At 42.2% G+C, this 23,441-nt stretch overlaps 1 protein-coding gene across 1 annotated transcript; it reads right to left on the bottom strand.

The window, feature by feature from the left end:
- Positions 1-782: 782 nt before the first annotated feature.
- On the bottom strand, positions 783-22,726 carry LOC128843335 (mast cell carboxypeptidase A-like). The gene is made up of 11 exons (XM_054040113.1): positions 22,624-22,726; positions 22,460-22,535; positions 20,077-20,201; positions 15,388-15,490; positions 14,637-14,738; positions 12,675-12,776; positions 11,184-11,294; positions 6,576-6,666; positions 6,191-6,396; positions 3,844-3,928; positions 783-1,315 (listed from the first exon to the last, which is right to left on the bottom strand). The coding sequence occupies exons 1-11, from the start codon at positions 22,692-22,694 to the stop codon at positions 1,128-1,130; spliced, it is 1,260 nt and encodes a 419-aa protein (XP_053896088.1). The 5' UTR covers positions 22,695-22,726; the 3' UTR covers positions 783-1,127.
- Positions 22,727-23,441: the final 715 nt, after the last annotated feature.

Below are 23,441 nucleotides of genomic sequence, written 5' to 3'. Positions count from 1 at the left end.
GTTATGTCTCCCCAGCACAGACACCATGCTGGGTGGACAGCTGCAGGGAGGCGGGGGAGTGTCTCAAAGCTGATACAGTTTACTCATTGTTTTTGAAGTGCTGCCCTTCCATCGACCAACCAAATGCAAACCAAAATAGCCCCGAAATCTTACATTGCCTGAGGCAGCATTAACTCTCAATGGGATATTCATGTGGTTATTCACAGGACCAACAGGGGATGGTGTTGGTGAAAGCATCTTTGTCCCAGCTGTTCCCTCTCAAAACCCAGGGAGCTCGGTACTCCTGGTACACCAGTGTAACAGTTTCCACTGTGTCCCATGCTGGGGAGATGATTCTCCCTCACTCCAACAGTGAAGGGGCTCCACTCCACCTAGGGTGCCCAGATGTCCTGATTTTATAGGGACAGTCCCGATTTTTGGGGCTTTTTCTTATATAGGCACCTATTACCCACCCACCTCCTGACCCGATTTTTCACACTTGCTATCTGGTCATCCTAACTCCACCCACGTTGGATTTTCTCCATTCACCTAAGTGGAGGGAATCAGCTGGGCCCATTAATCTAACTGTTTTATGTTCATAGTAGGCTAAAAATCATATGGGTGGGTTCCTATAGCCCAAGGCGCAAAATAAAATACAGGAAATCTGGAATTGGAAGTGAAAGATTAGTTGACTTTTTTTGTAAATTAATGTAAAACAGGTGCCCCAAATGTTCTGTATCCCAATTTCCTCACCTGTAAAGGGGAGTTGGACATTTTAAAATTTCCAGAAAAAATGGGGGAAAATGTCTTTTTAAAAATGTTTTGTTTTTTCAACCAGTTCTACTAATTAATGGATTTCAATGGGATATTCATGTGCTTAAATTTAGGCACATGCTTAAGAACCTTATTGAATCTGGGCTTAAGAATGAGAAGTGCTCTTCTGCTCAATATTAGTGTTATTCTTGAACTCAATTTCTGTTGGCTTTTATTTTAAAAAAAACTTGTTTATTGGTTTGTAAATATCAGCGGTAGGTCAGCAAATGCTACTAATAGGTACTGTTTTTTCTCCTGTGGGTTGAAAGTGGCTCTGAAGGGAATACATTTCTAACTATTTGAAAGCAAAATATGCTCTGTACATATGGCAAGAGTCATGAAGCATAATTGAGGATATAATTGGCAATAGACTTGACTGCCAGCATAGTCTCCTTACAAGTTGACTTTATCTTAGATTCAGGGAGGAGAAAACCATATCTGCCCTTGTCACGGAGCTCAAAGACGAAGGAGTATTTGATGCCCTCATCATAAGCCCAGTCCACAGAGCTACCAGAAGTAGGGTCTGTAAAACATACAATATTGGCATAATTAGTTGGTATTACAGAAACATAGTGACAGGAGAAAAGGGTCAAAAAACCATTTTAAATAGGAGGGTGTGTGTGTCAGAGGGATGGGGAGGTCATTGAGATTATTATTATTGTGTATATAACACCTTAATGTGCTAGGCACTTAGTAGTCAAGCATGAGGACAAGGTCCCTGCCCAGAAGAGCTTGCAGGAGTATGTATTAGACTAGTAAGTAAAAGGACTGAACTATACGAGGGGAGGATCTGTCTCAGAGATTTTACTTCATTTCCTGTGTTGTTTTTTTAATCTAAAATAACAGTACTTTTGACCAAAAGCATATGGCCATTCATTGAATATGGGAAGTGTAACAATAGGATGATATCTAAACAAAGACAAATTCATTCAGAGATAGTGAAGAAGTCCTTCTGTCTAAAAAGAATTTAAAACAAAACCAAATGAAAAGGTATAGTGTCTACTTATGGGAAAGTGGGAGGCTACTCTTCCAATAATGACAAGAGGAAAAATTTGGGTCACAATTTTTATGGAAATACTGTTGAAGATAGTGGCAGGAAAAGGTCTGATTTTTCTAACACTGGTGGAATGAGTGACAGTTGCAGTGTTTACTGTGTTGTTTTCCACTGGAACTGGGCAAGGACTTAACAGATAGATGCTTAAAAAGCATCATGTGCCAAAACAAGCTTTCTATTTGAAAGATATAATCTCCAGAGCAAAATCGTAAGTCACATAGTCCAATGTACCACCCTCTCTGTTTTCATGCAAGACCATGTAATGTTTTGATTCACCAGACTGAATGAGGAGCCTATTAATAAGGAGCCCTATTCTCAAAACCATGCTGACATCTTCATAACAAGTTTGCTAATGCTGATGACAAGAATACACACTTAGCAAACGATGGTAGGTTGGCTTACATGCTGTAAGAAAACAAAATCAGCATTTGCCAAATAAAAAGGATAAAACTAATGTTGATTTCAAGCTTCTAGACTTTTTTACAAACAGTGGAAAGTTACATAAAAAAGAAAACCTATTTGAATACTTGACAGTGTCCCACTAATATGATCCATGTTCCTTATGGTGGACAGGCTTGCAGAATTGACATTTTAATTCCAATCATTACCATAGTAAATGTAAATAATAAAACAAGTAAACAGCCCACTTGAACTGTTGGCCTTTGCTGTTACAGCCTAGAACTCCTTTGTATTTTTTTAAAAAAAGCTTTTGCTCAGTGAATTTATTTGCCAAGGGTGTTTGGATTCTCTCATTTACTATGCTTTAATTTGCAAACTTAAATGCTAGCAGCATATAGTGAAATGTCTTTCCTGGCCAAAATAAATTTTGGATCCTGAATCTTGCTGTAAAATTATATTTGGCTACCTCACATCTTTGCATGACAATTGTGCACTAAACCGGCTCCTTTTTAGGTGATCAAAATATTGGTGAATTTGCATTCTTTATTATAATTTTTAATGTAATTTTCCACTCTTCTTCTCAGGTAGAGACAAACATGGCAAAACCTGGCCTTCATGCTGTATTTCTTCCATCAGATCCAACTATAGATCTCACAAACACTGTGCACAATGGTGTCTGAGAGAGCTGGACCAGAGGAACATACTGTCCTTTACATGGGTCTTTCCCATGTAGGAGAGAAGAAAATCCTTATCTTCCAGTGGGTAAGGCACATTAAGTGGTGTGTGTGTGTGTGTGTTAGATGGAGCAGCAAGATAAAGCACATTAAGTGTGTGTGTGTGCGTGCGTGTGTTGGCTCCCTTTGATCCCTTCTGCCTTCTTGGCTATCAGAGGCCTGGTCCCCACTAAGTCCCCACTTCGGACTAAGGTACGCAAATTCAGCTACGTTAATAACGTAGCTGAATTCGAAGTACCTTAGTCCGAACTTACCGCGGTCCAGACGCGGCAGGAAGTCTCCCCCAGTCGATGCCGCGTACTCCTCTCGGCAAGCTGGAGTACCGGCGCCGACTGTGAGCACTTCCGGGATCGATCCGGGATCGATTTATCGCGTCTTAACCAGACGCGATAAATCGATCCCAGAACATCGATTGCGTGCTGCCGGACCCTCCGGTAAGTGAAGACAAGGCCAGAGAGTTTACCTTGCTCCAGAAAATTTTCCTCTGGAGGGATAACTATGAAAGCAGGAAAGTTCATTTAATTAAAGTTAAAGCTGATGGGGTTAATACTAATGTCCTACAGGTTCGATTGGACAGAGAGTAGCCACCCCACACTTCCTGACCATCCCCTCCCCAGCTACAGATTTAGCATCTCCCCTGCGGTCAGGGAAGGGAGTGAGGTATGGTATGCAGAGGCAACACTCCTCACTGCCTTGACCTTGCCAGCCCCCAGTTGGGAGTCTGCCAGGTTTTATTCCCTCTCTCTTTGGAGGTGGAAGGGGCAGCAAGTCCCTGTATTACTAAACAACTTTGGTATGAGTGGTTTGTGTTCATAACGAGATGCAATTGAATACATGTAAAAGAAAATGGATTCAGATACCTACAGATTAGAGTGGCCGATGCACCATATTCATATTTTGTACCATACAGGCTGGATAAAGCTTCCACGGCTGCCTTTGCAACTTCAGTCTGGTTTTCAAAAGGAAGAATGAGAGAGAATGAAAAGGAGAGCTAGTTGTTTGGAGATTTAAATACTTTGAGCAAATGCCATGAAAGCATATTTGTTTGGTGAACAAAGTCTGTCTTCTTAACAATTAGAACGTTCCTGCCTCTTTCTGCCTGTACTCTCAGAGAACATTACATCATAACTATGGAAAGATACATTGGCTCTTATGTGTAAAAGTTGTTATTGGTAACTAGGGGCTCAGTCCTGCACCTAGTGAAATCAACAAGAGTTTTGCTATTGATTTCAGCAGAGCGGGATTGAGTTTCATCTCCACACATGGCATCTGGCAGGTGATACTGTAAGAATGGGGGTAGATTACGTTATTCTTAAATTACAAATTAAGTTCAAAGCAAAAGTGGCCAAGGAAATGTTCATCAAGGAATCACTTATTCTGTGGCATCATTCAGTAGCTTTTGGAAGAAGGATTACAAAGATTGAGGGGCTCGGTAATTGGATGAGGATCCCTTTGTATTACTCCAGTTCTGCATTGGTGTTACTCCTTTGGAGTTAACTTGGAATAAAACTGCAGTAGTGCCTCAGGCCTAAATCACTGGTTTGAATGTGGCACAAATTGGTAGAGTAGTGAAAGATTAGACATTTGTTGTTGTTTAGTGGCGAGTTTTATTTTTCATTTGGTGGATTTAGGATATTTCCTATCATGTCCAAACCACAAATGCCATTGTGGCAGTCTTACTTGAGAGGTTAAGGACTCAGAAAGCAGGCCTCTATCCCTATCGAGGAGCTTGCTCTAGATCAGCCCATCACCTTTCTAAATTCACTTAAGGAACAATTACTATAAAATCTGATATTTAACAGGAGATGATCACCTGCATCTGGCAAATAGAGAAATGGGGCAAAAGCAGCTAATTAAAAGGTCCAGCCAATCTAATAATCATGGCTTTGTTGTTGGATTGCCTAGCTAAGCAAGCAGCTGAAGGAGACACTTACATTGGAGGGTTGGGTATATATATATATATATATTTTTTTTTCTTTATTGGGTGGGCATTTAGAGAGGGTGTAGTTTGGAGCTTGTTAAATTTGACAGCGATCCTGTAAGAAAAAGTTGAGTTTGGCTGCAAATGTAGAGAGGGGTCTGATCTCCTCCTCTGAGGTGCTGATGGATGTCTGTGTAGATAACAGGAGCAGAGCTGGTTGGATAATGGGGAGGGAGGAAACCACAAGTAACTTGAAGTTGTGTTTATTCCACATGTTTTGAAAAGAAATGTTTTTGATTATTTGAAATATTTCACAATATTTGTTGAAAACAGAATATGGAAAAAACTAAGTTATCTTATTTTCCCTATTTCTCCCTCTTTCCTCTTTCCACCTTTATTTCCTTCTCCTATTTTGCCTCTAAAAAAGAAAAAATACTAAATTGAAAAGAAAACAAGAAAAAGAAAAACTGACTAAATGTTTCATTTTCCAATTCCATAAAAAATATAAGCAAATAAAGATGTGAAATTTTTACATTTTAATAAAAGTCATTGATTTTTTTTTAAAAGTTTCAGTTGAAAAATTTTCACCAGCTTTAAATGGGAGTTGAAGGCACACAAGAACCCACGTGAAGGTCTCAATATCTAAGGGCATGTCTACATTACGTGCTGGATTGATGGGCAGCGACTGATCCAGCAGGGGTCGATTTATCACCTCTAGTCTAGACGCAATAAATCAACTGCTGAGCGCTCTCCCGTCGACTCCGGCACTCCACCGGAGCGAGAAGCACAGGCGGAGTAGACGCGGGAGTGTCAGCCGTCGACTTACCACAGTGAAGACACGGTGGTAAGTAGATCTAAGTACACCTCTACCCTGATATAACACGAATTTGGATAGAACGTGGTAAAGCAGCGCTCCGGGAGGGCGGGGCTGTGCACTCTGGTGGATCAAAGCAAGTTCGATATAATGCGGTTTCACCTATAACGCGGTAAGATTTTTTGGTTCCCGAGGACAGCGTTATATCGGGGTAGAGGTGTACGTTGACTTTAGCTACATTATTCACGTATCTGAAGTTGCATAACTTAGATCGATCTCCCCCCCCCGCCAGTGTAGACCAGGCCTCAGAGGACTGGATTCATAGTTTCCAAAAGTTTACATGAGTAAGCTACCCAAGCTGATTCTGATTTCATTTATCCTGGTATAAATCATGAGTAGCTCTGCTGAAGTCAGTGATGTGTGAGATCAAATTCAGCCCTTACAAACTCATCATGGGTCTATTTTTCTCTACATACCAGTTCACTGTGATTAGGTGCTTTATGGAAAGTATAGCCATAAGGGAACAACAGCATCTGAGAATAAGCATGGATGGTCAGGTACGCCTTGATGGAAGATAGGTGGTTACGAATGAAGGTGGCAACAGCTTTAGTCTCATCCTCTGACTCTGGTGCAGGTCCATAGTAGGTTTCATCACATGGGTCATCTGAGATGAAACCAGTAGCTGCAAATAAGATTTGTATTCACAGTTTATCATTATTTGAATTACAGCCTAAATTTAGTTAAGTGTTAATTGGAATATTAAACTTCTTCATTTTCATTGACTGACCAATTTACCCACATCATCAACCAACTCCTGCTGATTAGTTTTAATAACTTCTTTATTTTAGTTAAATTACTTACTGCCCCACGCAGCAGCAAAGTTCCTGTTCAGGTCGGTGCCAATGCAGTTGGTGCTGGAGTTTTTGGAACGGTTCTTTCTCCACATGCGATCCTGCAAGACAAAATGATTGAAATATTTAAACCTCATCTTCCTTATTTTCTCAGATTGGGCACATTGTGAAAGGTAAAAATGGATTGAGAACTTGTCTAAAATCTACATGGTTAACATCTTATTTATTTTATCTTTAAAATAAAAGATAATACCAGTCAAAGGAAAAACAGTCCACTGGGAATGCACAGCTAATTAATTTTTCCTGTGTCAGTCTGAGTCTCCAAAGCATGAACTGTACCTCAAGTCTACAATGTGTTAGCAAAGAACTGAACAATTAAAACAGGCATTTTTCTTTCCATTTGCTTGGATTTCAGTTCCCAGCTGGCTGTATATGATGGTTTCAAGTAACTATAAACACAGGGCCTGATGTGACTGCAGATAAAGTACTGAGAGCTGCAGAGAATACAAAGAGAAAGCATCCTGTTCTGATCTTAGAACAATCTATCATATTTGAGAAGCAATGAAGTAATTATTAATGGGTGAAATTCATATATACTCCCTGCTCCATGTAAAGCCATGTAATCAAGCTTGTATAGGGGCAGGGAATAGAATCTACCCCGCACAGCCAGTCCATGGACTGCAACACAGCACGGCCCCCACTGTTGTCTGAAGAAGGGGCACAGCTTTTGGTGTCCCCTATGCATAGGGTTGGGGCAATTGGATTGGTGTAAGTGTGGATCAGGTATCGCCATCCCATTCCAACTTAAATAGTATTCTCTGCACCAACCTATTCAGGGCCAGCGTAGAGCCCCACTATGATTAGCAGAAGATGCAAAGGACTGGCTGTGTTACCTCTTCATCCATTTCCCCATCTCCACAAAAGGTCAATGAGGGACTTATATGGTATCAAGGACTTTGATTAAGCCCTCCTACTTTACCTGGGTTAATTTTATCCTAAGGTTTTGGTAGTGACATGAACTAAAAATAAAAAAACCTATGATCCTCTATATGGAAAATGATGTGATTCTCAGTCTTGAACAAGAACATAAAAAAGCCATATTGGCTCAGAGCAATGATCCGTGTAGCCCTGTAGCCTGTCTTCTGATAGTGGCCGGTGCCAGATGCTTCAAAGGGAATGAACGGAACAGGACTATTTTGAGTGATTCAGTTCCTGTCGTCCAGGCCAAGCTTCTGGCAGTTGGAGGTTTAGGGACCTCCAGAGCATGGGGTTGCATCCCTGACCATCTTGGCTAGTAGCCATTGATGGACCTATCCACCATGAACTTATCTAATTCATTTTTTGAACCCAGTTATACTTTTGGCCTTCACAATGTTAGGTTAGATAAATGTCTACTAGGGATGGTCTAGGCAGTATTTGGTCCTGCCATGCGGGCAGGGGACTGGACTCGATGACCTCTCGAGGTCCCTTCCAGTCCTAGAATCTATGAAAACCTCTGCATCTATGAATGTCCCCTGGCAATGAGTTCCACAGATTGACTGTGCATTGTGTGCAGAAGTACTTCCTTTTGCTTGTTTTTAAAGCTGCTGCCTGTTAATTTATTCAGGTGACTCAAAGTTCCTGTGTTATGCAAATAGGTAAACAACACTTCCTTATTTAATTTCTCCACAGCATTCATGATTTTATAGACCTCTACCATATACCCCCCTAGTTGGTCTCTTTTCTAAGCTGAACAGCCCCATTCTTTTTAATTGCTCCCCATATGTAAGCTGTTCCATTCCCCTACTCATTTTTGTTGCCCTTCTGTGTACTTTTCCCAATTCGAATACAGACCAGAACTGCACACAATATTTAAGGTGTGTGTGTACCATGGATTTATATAATGGCATTATTATATTTTCAGTCTTATTATCTATCCCTTTCCTAATGGTTCCTAATATCCTAATAACAACTAGATCTTCCTTGGGTGATAACAGTTAACTTAGACCCCATCATTTTCTATGTATAGTTGTGATAATTTTTTCCAACGTGCATTACTTTACACTAGAGAGAAGCTTTGGCAATCTAAGGGAATCCTGGGTCTATTAAACAGTTTGTTACAGTATTGTACTCTAAGAACATAACATAAGAACATAAGAATGGCCATACTGGGTCAGACCAAAGGTCCATCCAGCCCAATATCCTGTCTACCGACAGTGACCAATGCCAGGTGCCCCAGAGGGAGTGAACCTAACAGGTAATGATCAAGTGATCTCCTGCCATCCATCTCCAACCTCTGACAAACAGAGCTAGGGACACCATTCCTTACCCATCCTGGCTAATAGCCATTAATGGACTTAACCTCCATGAATTTATCTAGTTCTCTTTTAAATCCTAGTCCCTAGCCTTCACAACCTCCTCAGGCAAGGAGTTCCACAGGTTGACTGGGCGCTGTGTGATAAAGAACTTCCTTTTATTTGTTTTAAACCTGCTGCCTATTAATTTCATTTGGTGGCCCCCTAGTTCTTATATTATGGGAACAAGTAAATAACTTTTCCTTATTCACTTTCTCCACACCACTCATGATTTGATATACCTCTATCATATCCCCCCTTAGTCTCCTCGTTTCCAAACTGAAAAGTCCTAGCCTCTTTAATCTCGCCTCATATGGGACCCGTTCCAAACCCCTAATCATTTTAGTTGCCCTTCTCTGAACCTTTTCTAATGCCAGTATATCTTTTTTGAGATGAGGAGACCACATCTGTACGCAGTATTCAAGATGTGGGCGTACCATGGATTTATATAAAGGCAACAAGATATTCTCCAATTTATTCTCTATCCCTTTTTAATGATTCCTAACATCCTGTTTGCTTTTTTGACTGCCGTTGCACTCTGCGTGGACAGAGAACTATCCACAATGACGCCAAGATCTCTTTCCTGATTAGTTGTAGCTAAATTAGCCCCCATCGTATTGTATGTATAGTTGGGGTTATTTTTTCCAATGTGCATTACTTTACATTTATACACATTAAATTTCATTTGCCATTTTGTTGCCCAATCACTTAGTTTTGTGAGATCTTTTTGAAGTTCTTCACAGTATGCTTTGGTCTTAAATATCTTGAGCAGTTTAATATTGTCTGCAAACTTTGCCACCTCACTGTTTACCCCTTTCTCCAGATCATTTATGAATAAGTTGAATAGGATTGGTCCTAGGACTGACCCTTGGGGAACACCACTAGTTAACCCTCTCCATTCTGAACATTTACCATTTATTCCTACCCTTTGTTCCCTGTCTTTTAACCAGTTCTCAGTCCATGAAAGGATCTTCGCTCTTATCCCATGACAACTTAATTTACGTAAGAGCCTTTGGTGAGGGACCTTGTCAAAGGCTTTCTGGAAATCTAAGTACACTATGTCCACTGGTTCCCCCTTGTCCACATGTTTGTTGACCCCTTTAAAGAACTCTAATAGACTAGTAAGGCATGATTTCCCTTTACAGAAACCATGTTGACTTTTGCCCAACAAGTTATGTTCTTCTATGTGTCTAACAATTTTATTCGTTACTATTGTTTCAACTAATTTGCCCGGTACTCACGTTAGACTTACCGGTCTGTAATTGCCAGGATCACCTCTAGAGCCCTTTTTAAATATTGGCGTTACATTAGCTATCTTCCAGTCATTTGGTACAGAAGCCAATTTAAAGGACAGGTTACAAACCATAGTTAATAATTCTGCAATTTCACCTTCGAGTTCTTTCAGAACTCCTGGGTGAACGCCATCTGGTCCTGGTGACTTGTTCCTGTTAAGTTTATCAATTAATTTAACAAACCTCCTCTAGTGACACTTCAATCTGTGACAATTGCTCAGATTTGTGACCTATAAAGGACGGCTCAGGTTTGGGAATCTCCCTAACATCCTCAGCCGTGAAGACTGAAGCAAAGAATTCATTTAGTTTCTCCGCAATAACTTTACTGTCTTTAAGCGCTCCTTTTGTATCTCGATTGTCCAGGGGCCCCACTGGTTGTTTAGCAGGCTTCCTGCTTCTGATGCACTTAAAAAACATTTTGTTATTATCTTTTGAGTTTTTGGCTAGCTGTTGTTCAAACTCCTTTTTGGCTTTTCTTATTACATTTTTACACTTAATTTGGCAGTGTTTATGCTCCTTTCTATTTACCTCACTAGGATTTGACTTCTGCTTTTTAAAAGATGCCTTTTTATCTCTCACTGCTTTTACATGGTTGTTAAGCCACTGTGGCTCTTTTTTAGTTCTTTACTGTGTTTTTTAATTTGGGGTATACATTTAAGTTGGGCCTCTATTATGGTGTCTTTGAGAAGTGTCCGTGCAGCTTGCAGGGATTTCACTTTAGTCATGGTACCTTTTAATTTCTGTTTAACTAACCTCCTCATTTTTGCATAGTTCCCCTTTCTGAAATTAAATGTCACAGGGTTGGGCGGTTGAGGTGTTCTTTCCACCACAGGAATGTTAAATGTTATTATATTATGGTCACTATTTCCAAGCGGAATAATAATTTCAAGGTCCTAGAGAGATGTTTTTATTTTAAGTGGGGATGTAAAATCTTAATGACTTTCAGACACTAAAATAGGTGAGCGATAGAAAATAACTAAATGTGGGTAGTACTTGAGTCCAGCTCCAGACATAGCCATCAATGTTGAACACTGGGAGAACATAGAAGTTCAGACTGTCCAATAGATGTGTCATGATCCTGTCCTTCCCATAGGTCCTGGCTGCCTGTAAGAGAGAGACACGTACATAGAAGTATGGTTAGTGCAGTGGGTTTTCAAACTGCAGGTTGCGACCCAGTACTGGGTCACGGAATGTAAGGTACTGGGTTGCTGCGGCTCTGGTCAGCACTGCTGACTGGGCCGTTAAAAGTCCCGTCAGCAGTGCTGCTCGGCTAAGGCAGGCTAGTTCCTCCCTATTCTGACACTGCGCTGCACCCCAGAAGCAGCCAGCAACAGGTCCGGCTCCTAGGTGGGGGGCCATGGGACACTGCGCGCTGCCCCAACCTCGAGCACTGCTCTGCACTCCCATTGGCTGGGAACCAGCCAATGAGAGCTGGGGGTGGAGCGGTGCCTGTGGGCGAGAGCCACATGGAGCCGCTTGCGCGCCTCAGCCTAGGAGCCGGACCTGCTGCTGGCCGCTTCCGGGGTACAGTGCGGACCACGGTGCCAGGATAGGCAGGAAGCCTGCCTTAGCACCCCCTCTGCGCCTCTGACTGGGAGCCGCCCGAGGTAAGTCCGCATCCCAACCCCCTGCTCCCAGCCGTGAGTCCCCCAAAACCCGGAGCTCCCTCTTGCACCCCAAACCCCCTCATCCCCGGCCCCACCCCAGAGCCTGCACCCCCAGCCCAGATCCTTGACCCCCTCTCACACCCCAACCCCTTGCCCCAGCTCAGAGCCCCCTCCCACAACCTGAACCCCTCATTCCTGGCCCCACCCTGCAGCCATAACCCCCTCACCCCCACTCTCTGCCCCAGCCCTGAGCCCCTCCCAAACCCCTCATCCGCAGCTCTGTTGCGTCACAGGCATCAACAATTTTCTTCAACTGGGTCGCCAGAAAAAAAGTTTGAAAACCACTGGTTTAGTGCAGCTCTGTCCCAGCATTACATTGCTGAAGACTCCACTTATGTAATAAAAAATGACTACACAAAATACAGATGAGCTTCAGCAAACAAGTACTTTAACACAGAATATGCCAAGAGATCAAAAAGATCTTTTTCATTATAAATTTGCCTTTTAATGTAGGCCAAAACCCCAGCCAGCGGGATCTTTTTCAGATCCTGCTTCTCTTACTCCACCCCAACAACAGCCACATCTGAGAAAAGGGGCAAGTCTCCAATTTGGCTTTCTTCTCCTCTCCTACAGAACAGTTATTACAGTCTATGAGGTATCTTTCACATTCCATTTAATTGCTGGGGAAAGGATATTTAGCTACTCTTGGTGGAGCACCCACCATAGGATACAAGTAGTACTCTGTGACAAGTAGTACTCTTTGATAAGTGAGCATGGCTAGGCTACATAACTCCATACAGCAAAGGAAGTAGGCCAGGATATAACCCCTAGCAAAATTCTGGATATGGACTGTCTGAATAAGATCATGTTTGCTCACCTGCTTCACAAACCACTGGCAGAATGCAGGTGAGATCCATTCTCGTGCATGGATCCCACAGTCCATGAAGATGGCCTTCTTCCTGCCGCTCTCCTTCCCAACCTGCTCAAAGACAAAAATGTTACTCTTCTTCGTTGTGGAGCTATTCCTCTGTTAACTGGGCCCAGTAGAACCCACAGTGACACTTCTACAAGATAAAACATGCGCCTCTTAGCCTGTGGCCCTTTGAGAGAACTTTACTGAAAAAAAAAGTATCCAAAGTAGTGAATGCTGCACTTTATATTTAGAACATTCAGATCCGATATGAATAGTGATGCCATGAAACCTGTTCCTCTCTTCTGTATGGTAGAAGGAAAATGTCAGTTTAGTTACCTACTATGGAGCTTGCAGCTATATAACTACTATGATCTTGTTTTCTTTTATGGTTGCTTTAAATATCACATAGACTATTGTCTGAAGAAGCAACTGCCATTTTGTGAGACATGAAACATGCTGCTGTCTCATGAAGACTTTACTATTTTTTGTTTTGATTGTTTTCTCTTAACCTACAGTAAGTCATTCACACTGAAAGCATATAGTTTTTGTGTGCAGAAAACTTATCACGTGTTAAAAATATGATCTGCAAACTCATTTATTTTGCCCCTAGTCTAAATGGGGTAACTGAGATTCAAGACTACTGGGCTTTTAAACCATGGGTATTTTGTGTATGGCTAGAACCCAGTTCACTTTTATATTGGTTGCAGCATTTTTGTATGTCTTTCTCCTCTGACACAGAATTGAAAAGTCTTGATGGGAAATGTTATTTCAAGCAGGATTAACTCCTTATTGGATATCCATTGCCTCAGTATGAGACACAGAAAGTGGCTGGGCCTCTCTTCCACTTCTCTTTCTCTCAGCAACAGAATCCCTGCGCAGGAGAGGAGTTTCTCCATGGTCCCAAAAGAGGATGGAAATGCTATGAGAGCAGCACTCCATCCTCACCCCATGGGTGTGATCCATGAGATTTGAGCCCTTCTCACAGAAGTCTTGCCTAAGTAAGGCTTACAGCAGGGGTCAGCAACGTTCGACACGTGGCTCGCCAGGGTAAGCACCCTGGCGGGCCGGCCAGTTTTATTTACCTTCTGACGCAGCAGGTTCGGCCGATCACGGCCCCCACTGGCCACGGTTCGCCGTCCCGGGCCAATGGGGGCGGCGAGAAGCGGCGCAAGCGAGCAATGTTCTGACCGCGGCTTCTCACCGCCCCCATTGGCCCATGACGGCGAACCGCGGCCAGTGGGGGCCGCCATCGGCCGAACCTGCCGCGTCAGCAGGTAAATAAAACTGGCCGGCCCGCCAGGGTGCTTACCCTGGCGAGCCGCGTGCTGAACGTTGCCAACCCTTGGCTTACAGGATTTGGCTCTAAATGAAGACCCACTGATCTGTGTATTTTGGTAGATCTTTTGTTAGGTATTCAGCATCTCGACCAGGGGTTGGCAACGTTTGGCACGCGGCTCGCCAGAGTAAGCACCCTGGCGGGCCAGGCCAGTTTATTTACCTGCAGATGCAGCAGGTTCGGCAGATCGCAGCCCCCACTGGCCGCGGTTTGCCATCCCGGGCCAAACGTTGCCGACCCCTGATCTAGACCATATTTAAGGGACCATAGCTAATGTACTCAGTATTGGCTTATATCTGTCTGTCCAGGTCCTTTTACCACAGACATCACTGCAGTATCCAATCTGCCTCTGCAAACCCTGTATCTCCATTGCTATTTCCCAACTGCAGTGTCAGTGTTAAATCTGGTCACTCTCTAAGGCAATATGTCATCTAAATGTGTTTCTTCATATTAGCGTTGGAAATTTAATAGACTGGAGCAGTATTATTTATGTATGATGCTGTTTTCACCTCTACTTAATTAATTGGTAAGATATTTGAATATCTGAACCACTCTTCATGTGTGTAATCTCACCAGAAAGAAATGCATACCTTAAGGAGGTACATAGGTCGCTTTTCAAAAGTATTTCCAATCTGGATGCGGGAGACCAGTTTTGGATAAATTTTAGCAATTCTAGCAGTCCAGGCAGCAATCTAGATTAATAAATTATGTGCAGTTACTGATCAAGTTTTGGATTAAATATGATTCACAATTAAAGGGAGACTGTCTTTGCTTACAGTACTGATACAGGAAAGCATCCTCATTCAGGGCAGCATGTAATCACATGCTTACCTTTAAGCCAGTAGGACGTAAGCACATGCTTTCTTATTTTCTTGATTCAGGGCTCCATTTGTCTCAAAGGGTTAAATGTCCTTTCCCCAACCTGAGTAATTTGGCTGGCTGCTTGGGTTATATACAGGGGAAAATCGAAGCAATCTCATTTCCCCCTTCCCTCTTCAAGGCTTCAGGGGAGCTGCAGAGATGCTCCTTGGTGGCTACTTGGAAGCAGGAATGACCTCTCAATAATTTCTCTCTGTCCTCCCATTCCCTTTGTGCAGAGGGATTTGTATGGTGGCAGATTCTCTGATCCCACTTCTCCCCCACAATGTTCCGTTCCCAAACCCCATTGCACATGATTAATCCACAGGGATGGGGACCCATTCTGTGCAAAAGGTGTACACTTTCTCTGTGGCCTTTTCAAATCCTGCTGGAGAGGCCTCTACAAATCTTGCCAAAGGGACCTCTGCAGCTGTGAAGGGGAGGCCAGGATTTGCCCATAAATCCATAAGCTTTGTACCATACCTTGTCCCAGTCATTGTATTTTGTGTAACTGTGTCTGCCAGTAAAATTCCTCTTGCCATCAAATTGTTTTTCAATCTCTTCTTGCAGGTTATGCAATAAAATTCTACAATACAAAATAATACATATATATGCTGGCTGGTAAAGAAAATATTAATCACATTCAATAAGTCTGTCTAAGGCAGTCGTTTTCAACCTTTTTTCATTTGCGGACCCCTACAAAATTTCAAGTGGAGGAGCAGACCCCTTTGGAAATCTTAGACATAGACTGCAGGCCCCCAGGGGTCTGTGGACAACAGATTGAAAACCAATGATCTAAGGTACTTATAAGGCCCATTGGCATAGCCTGTGAGCACCTCACAGACTTTAATGAGTTTATTCTTACAACACCTCTGTGAGATAGGGAAGAACTATCCCTATTTTATAGATGGGGATCTAAGGCACAGAGATACTTTGGCCTAGTCTATACTAGAAAATTAGGTTAGTTTAACTACATTGATGAGGGGTATGAAAAATCCACGCCCCCAACCAGTGTTGCTAAGCCGACCAAAGTCCCTGTGTAGATAGCATTAGAAGAATTCTTCTGTCAACCTAGCTACCGCCTCTGTACCAAACAACATCCAAGAACCATCCAACATCTATGCAGTCATCCCTTTCATGCAACCCCCACCAACACTGAGTCTAACAACAGATGCCTCTCTAATAGGATGGGAAGCCCACCTAAATGACCGCAAAATCCAGAGCAAGTGGTCTCTCATGGAATTGGTCCTCCATAACAATCTTTTGGAACTAAGAGCTGTCAGAAATGCCTGCGCACACTTACTCCCTCTCATCAGAGAGACTCAAACAAAAGTTGTGACAGACAATATAGCAGGGAATCCGGTGGCACCTTAAAGACTAACAGATTTATTTGGGCATAAGCTTTTGTGGAGAAAAAACTCACTTCTTCAGATGCATGGAGTGAAAATTCAGACGCAGGCATTGTATAATGACACATGAAGAGAAGGGACTTACCTCACAAGTGGAGAACCAGTGTTGACAGGGCCAATTCGATCAGGGTGGATGTAGTCCACTCCCAATAATAGATGAGGAGGTGTCAATTCCAGGAGAGGCAGGGCTGCTTTTGTAATGAACCAGCCACTCCTAGTCCCTATTCAAGCCCAAATTAATGGCAAGTAGAGGAGGGGTGCTAGGGGTCGAGAGCTGAGAAAGCGTTGTTCTAAGTCAGCCGTAAAAATGTTGGCATACTCTGGGGCCATGTGGGTACCCATAGCAGTGCCACTGACTTGAAGGTATAAATTGTCCCCAAATCTGAAATGGTTGTGGGTGAGGACAAAGTCAGAAAGCTCAGCCACCAGGTGTGCCATGGCCTCATCAGGATACTGTTCTTGAACAGTTTGTAGTCCATCCTCATGTGGAATATTGGTGTAAAGAGCTTCTACATCCATGGAAGATCACCAATGCATTGTAGTTTCCTCAGGAAGTCGGTGGTGTCTCGAAGATAGCTGGGAGTGCTGGTAGTGTAGGGTCTGAGGAGAGAGTCCAAATAGCCAGATAATCCTGCTGTAAGAGTGCCAATGCCTGAGATGATGGGGCGTCCAGGGTTTCCAGGTTTATGGATCTTGGGTAGCAGATAGAATACCCCTGGTCAGCGCTCTGGGGGTATGTCCATGTAGATTTGTTCCTGTGCTGTAGCAGGGAGTTTCTTGAGCAGATGGTGATTTCTGGGTGCCCGTCTCGCTCTGTCAATCTGTTTCCTCAATTCCCCAGGTGGGTATTGTAATTTTAAGAATGCTTGATAAAGATCTTGTAGGTTTTTGTCTCTGTCTGAGGATAGTGGCCTGTAGAAACTCTTTACACCAATATTCAACAGTTTCCACCCCACCATTAACCTCAGCCTGGACCAGTCCACACAAGAGATCCCCTTCCTGGACACTATAGTGCAAATAAGTGATGGTCACATAAACACCAGAATACCGGAAACCTACTGACTGCTATACTTACCTACATGCCTCCAGCTTCCATCCAGGACACATCACATGATCCATTGTCTACAGCCAAGCCCTAAGATACAACCGAATTTGCTCCAATCCCTCAGATAGAGAGAAATACCTACAAGATCTCTATCAATCATTCTTAAAACTACAATACCCACCTGGGGTAGTGAGGAAACAGATTGACAGAGCGAGATGGGTACCGAGAAATCACCTACTACAGGACAGGCCCAACAAGGAAAATAACAGAACACCACTGGCCATCACATACAGCCCCCAGCTAAAACCTCTCCAGCACATTATCAACTATCTACAACCCATCCTGGAAAACGATCCCTCACTCTCACAGACCTTGGGAGACAGGCCAGTCCTCACTTATAGACAGCCCCCCAACCTGAAGTAAATACTCCCCGGCAACTACACACCACACCACAGAAACACTAACCCAGGAACCAATCCTTGTAACAAACCTCATTGCCTACTCTGTCCCCATATCTACTGTAGCGACACCATTAGAGGACCCAGCCACATCAGCCACACCATCAAGGGCTCATTCACCTGCACACCTACTAATGTTATATATGCCGTCATGTGCCAGCAATGCCCCTCTTCCATGTACATTGGCCAAACCGGACTGTCCCTACGTAAAAGAATAAATGGACACAAATCGGATATCAGGAATGGTAACATACAAAAGCCAGTAGGAGAACACTTCAATCTCCCTGGACATTCTATAACAGATTTAGAAGTAGCTATACTTGAACAATAAAACTTCAGAAACAGACTTTAAAGAGAAACTGCAGAACTAAAATTCATTTGCAAATTTAACACCATTAATTTGGGCTTGAATAGGGACTGGGAGTGGCTGGCTCATTACAAAAGCAGCTTTGCCTCTCCTGAAAATGACACCTCCTCATCTATTATTGGGAGTGGACTACATCCACCCTGATCGAATTGGCCCTGTCAACACTGGTTCTCCACTTGTAAGGTAAGTCCCTTCTCTTCATGTGTCATTGTTTTTGTGGATACAGACAAGCTCGGCTACTCCCTGATACTAGACATTAAAGCGTGCATGTTTTACATATATTGCCAATAGAGTGCCAGATAGCTCTGGGGATGAGCTGCATCCTGGAGAAGACTTAGGACTGGATCAGAGCTGGTTTAAGAGTGCCGTCCATGAGGAGGAATTTCAGCTTTAGCTCCCAGTTCTTTCGGGACCTAGCTTCCAGCTGGTGGCAAAAGGTGCACTTCTGCTGGATGTGTCCTCTACAAGGCACCGGACGCAGCAAGAGTGTCTGTCAGTTATGGGAATTGCTTTCCTGCAGGAGAGGGACCTTTTAAAGCCAGGGGAACCAAGCATGCTCCTACGGGGGCAATCTCACAACAAAGGTGGGAAAACCAATCAAAATAATTTTTATTTTTTTTAGAATTGAAGAACGGAAACTTTAAAGTACTACAAAAAAGAATGGAAACTCTAAGAAGAACTATAAACTAACACTATTAAATATAACATAAGTGAGTGAACTGGACTGCTACTTGTTCTGTCTCAGGCCAAGGGCGGCTGAGAAGGAAGCAAGGGCAGTTGGCCTGTGCAGCGCTAGATAGCCTTATGGCAGAGCATGAGGGAGGGAGGGCGCATCTGTGGGCCAAATGGACTGCTACCAAAATTCTCCAATTAGAGGCACAGAGGCATAGATGCGCCTACAGTGGAGCACCCATACTAGATCTAAGGGCACTAAGCATACTGTAGCGTTTTAAGTGTAGAGAAGCCCTAAGAGCCCAAGGTCACACACAAATTCTGTGGCAGAGCAAGGAATTGAGCTTGTGGATTTTCTGAGTCTTAGGCTAGCACTCTAACTACTGGACCATCCTTCCTCTCCCATCAGATATATTTAATAACATAGTATTATCAAGCCATAGGAAAAACGCCATACAGACTAACTGCAGTAAAGTCCTTGTACTTGGTTCAGAAAGATAATACTCTTCCTGGACATTATTTTTAGTATAGTTGAGTTTACTTCAGACAATGGCTTAAAGTGTTGAAGAAAGTTGTAGGTCTCTAGGTACTCAATCATTCTCTCTCCGCTGAGCCCACTATATTAATAGCGTGTGCTATTTTTCTAGGGTCTTTTATCTGAGGACGTCAAAGCATTTGCACACACTTACGAATTAAGTCTCACTGTGATGTAATTATTATCCTCATTTTACAGATGGTGACAAGCCGATTAACACCCAAATTTCCTTTTTTTGTGGGTATCCAGCTGAGGACACATTGGGCTTGATTTTCAGCAGTACAGAGCACCCACAATGCTCATCAAAGTCAGTGGGACTCCATGTATGTGTAAGGGTCTGCCCCTTGCATCCTTTACAAGATTAGGGAGCTTTGTTGTGTTGTTGGGATTCTATAGCATTAAAACAAATCAGAGAAGTGGTTTGGGTAAACTAAGGTTGATGCAAAATTCTTAGCACTCGGAACCAAAGTAAAATCTAAATCCTTGGACATTTCACAACCCTATACAATGGTATTCCTGTCTAAAGGTTTTCTTGTTTGAGTGGAGTGCAACAGATATGGGATTAATTGAAAGTCAGAGGAATGTGAGCTCCTTAGACAGTTAGGTGTTTCTGAAAACCTCCCCATTGGTCTCCAGACAACTTCCTTTTATTCTCCATTGGGCTAGAATAATTAAGTAAAACTTACTCATATTGTATTTCATTCTGCTCCATGAGGGTCTGGACAGATCTAGACTGATGTGCACTGACATGGAAATCCACCTGCATCTGAGTGACTATATGAGGGGCTGAATCTGGGTGCCAGAAGTCAAGCTGCACCGGGAGAAATTCAAAGTGTCTCATTTTAGTATGTAGTCAAAGTCAAGCGTGCACTTGTGAATGGTGAGTAGTTTAATGCTCAGGAGAACCATTATAGGTCAGTGTTTTGTTTTCTCTTTGAAATAAAGCCCTATTTCTATATATTTCTGAGAATAGAACCATCTCAGAAGCTCGAGTCTGCTATGAAGGACCATTTTTCAACTGCTCTTGAATTGACCATTCATAATTGGTGTAATTTTAGATTATGATTTAAAAATAATATTTTTTCCTAAAATACTCCCTTGAAGGCAAACAGGAGAAGAGAACTGCAATTGTATCATTGCTCCAGTTGCACAAAACATGTTTCAGGATACCTACAAACCCGAAGAAAGTAAAACTGGGGCCCCAATGAAAAGGCATTACATGTCTGCTCTAACTCCCATTGGTTTCAATTAGAGCTGGATTAGGAGGGTCCTTCATTTAAAACACGCAAGTGTGAATCTAAGATTCATCCCCTGCTTTTATGAAAGGGTGATGCTCCAGTTCTGCTGCTGTTTAGATGTTAGTAGAACTTCCTTTAATATTATAGTAGAAGTCACAATCCTTTTGTTATTGTAGCCAATGGCAAAATTCCCATTCCAAGAGGAGAATGTTGACATTGACTTCAATGGGAGAAAGACCAGGTTCACCAGAAGTTATTATGTAAATGCACAGCATTTCATTTTTATCTGCATAGTTAATAATGTGTTAGGCATTCCAAGATCAACACCTCTTTTTGGAGATGTAGATTGCATACAATTTACATTGCATCATGCTGAAAATTATGGAAACTTTCAAACAATATATTTTTGTAGTCTCCTAAAATACGGTCCAATTTTGTTCAGTATTTTTAAGTGACTTTAGATGTTTTCTCTTGATGTGGGGAGGAAATATATGTTTAATTTGAAAAAATTTCCTAGCACTTTGGGGTTATTTTGATTATAAACTTATGCTTCTTGTTGCTTTTATTTATTTGGATTAATTACAGCAACATAGTTTTTGAAAAGTCCTTAGGCTACACAGTGTGGAAAAGTCAGCTTGTCATGCTGCCACTGAAGTCATAACAGTTCCATTAAAATGTCAATGGAACCCCTGCATGGTTTTCAAAAACTGTTTTACATTTTTGCTTTATAAACGTCTTGATCAGACATAAACCCAAGGGTTGATATGGAAAGATTAAGTGTGCTGAAAGCAGCTGAATCTGCCGTGTATCTATTTTAGTGCCCTCTTTTCTGAACAGAAACCTTTTTATGCTAAGGTTCACACGAGAGCAACATGACTCAACTTTATGACTGATTTATAAACTTCTCATAGACCCCTAAGTAAAATAGCTCTGGAGTTGCTATAAGACTGAAATGCCAGGTACAGGACTTTCTAAAAGGCTCTGTATGTAGAAAACCCTTATGTTAACATAAAGGCTACAAGGTTTGAGCATTGGCCTGCTAAACCCAGGGTTGTGAGTTCAATCCTTGAGGGGGCCACTTGGGGATCTGGGGCAAAATCAGTACTTGGTCCTGCTAGTGAAGGCAGGGGGCTGGACTCGATGACCTTTCAAGGTCCCTTCCAGTTCTAGGAGATGGGATATCTCCATTAATTATTATTATTACTATTATTATAAAGCAGCTAGAAAATATTTTCCTCTGATTCATTCCATCTGGGAAGAGAAATGGGTTTTCCTCAGAATTGGCATGGGATTTTTTCCCCATTAAATTCATGGATCCCTCAAGATCTCTGTATCTTTGTCCAATTAGCAGAAACTTCCAGTTGGTAATCTGTCTAGTCTGCAAAGAGAAAGAGCTTTTGAATAGTCTAGGACTATGGGGAAGAATTCAGCAGAGCTGCTGCTCTGACCACCTCTGTGGGAGTAGGGGCTTTTTGGGGTGCATTAGTTTACCCTGTGGAGCAGAGGATAGCGTTTAGAGTCCTCTGTCTTCAGAAACTTGACTGCAACCTCCATTGAGTTCAATGGCAGCTGTGCATATATATGATAGTGCAGAATTTGTCTGTGATGTCTTAACTGCTTTATCTGTCTCTAAACTAGATTGGAAGCCCCTGGGGATAAGGGCTGTGTCTTGTTTAATGTCTGTACAGACCCGAGCATGTTGTAAGAACTCAATAAAAATATGACATTGTCTTGTAATATAGTGTCATTTAAAAATTTCCACACCACAACATACCAGCTATTGAATAACCAGAACCCAAATCCCCTGTAAAATCCCTGTAAAATTTCTCACCTGTTTAATGCTGGCCAAGTACTTCAAGAAGTTCACTTGTTTTTCATTCTGAGGCTTCACACGAAATACCTTTGCACTTCAAAACATAAAGGAAAGAAATGAGTAACAGATCTGAGCATCAAAAATGTTGCTATCCAGGTTCAGTTAAAGCGAGAATGCTCTACCTGTCAAAACAGCGAGAAGAAGTAAGAGCAAAAGTAGCTACAATCAAGCCTAAAGGCACCATAGACTTCATGTTTCTTGTTTCTCTAGAGCAAATACTGTCTGTCAGCTCAGTTCTACTCTGCTTCTTATTGCTCTGTGAGCAACTCACTTCCTCTTGGGGTTTTATTGGATGGCATGAGGTGGTTTTGTGACTTAACCTACATGCATATTTAATGTAATTAAGATTCATATTAATTATTCCAGGCTAGATTGAAGAAGAACACTATGCCTACTTTGTGTGATCATCTGCATTTAACATCTAAAAAAACCTCCCACAACTGAAGGTTGGTTTGTGACTAAAAGTCTCAGTGATTAGTAACTTACTCCACAGGAAGTCTAATTTGTTTCAGTTAGTTGTGTAATGTACTTTTCATTGTGAGTAAGGTCAGTCTGGTTAAAAGGTACAGTAAGAAACAGTTACCTGAATGAAGATGTGATTTGTATAAATTAGCACCCAGCCAACAACAGGCTATCCATGCCCTTCCATCTACAAATCTCTCATTGAAGTCAATGGGAGCTTATGTTTAAAAGGACTGTGGGAAATGGGCAAGTTAAATAAGACACACTTATTTAGATTTTTTTTCAGTGGATGTCTGTGGTTTCCTCTCCTTTTTCACAGTGCAGACACATACGGGCATGGAGTGTCAGAGTTATCCCAACCTGTGTCTAGTTTAACGTGCTCATTTAAATAATTCGTTTATTTCTGCTTGTGGCCTTTTCTAGACTTGAGTCAAATCCTGGCTAATTGAGTCAATATTGAATTTTGCCATTGAGTTCA

Source organism: Malaclemys terrapin, chromosome 9, assembly GCF_027887155.1.
Source record: "Malaclemys terrapin pileata isolate rMalTer1 chromosome 9, rMalTer1.hap1, whole genome shotgun sequence".
Classification (NCBI taxonomy): domain Eukaryota; kingdom Metazoa; phylum Chordata; order Testudines; family Emydidae; genus Malaclemys; species Malaclemys terrapin.
The sequence above is the reverse complement of the archived record's forward strand: the minus strand, read 5'-3'. Positions and strand labels throughout refer to the sequence as shown.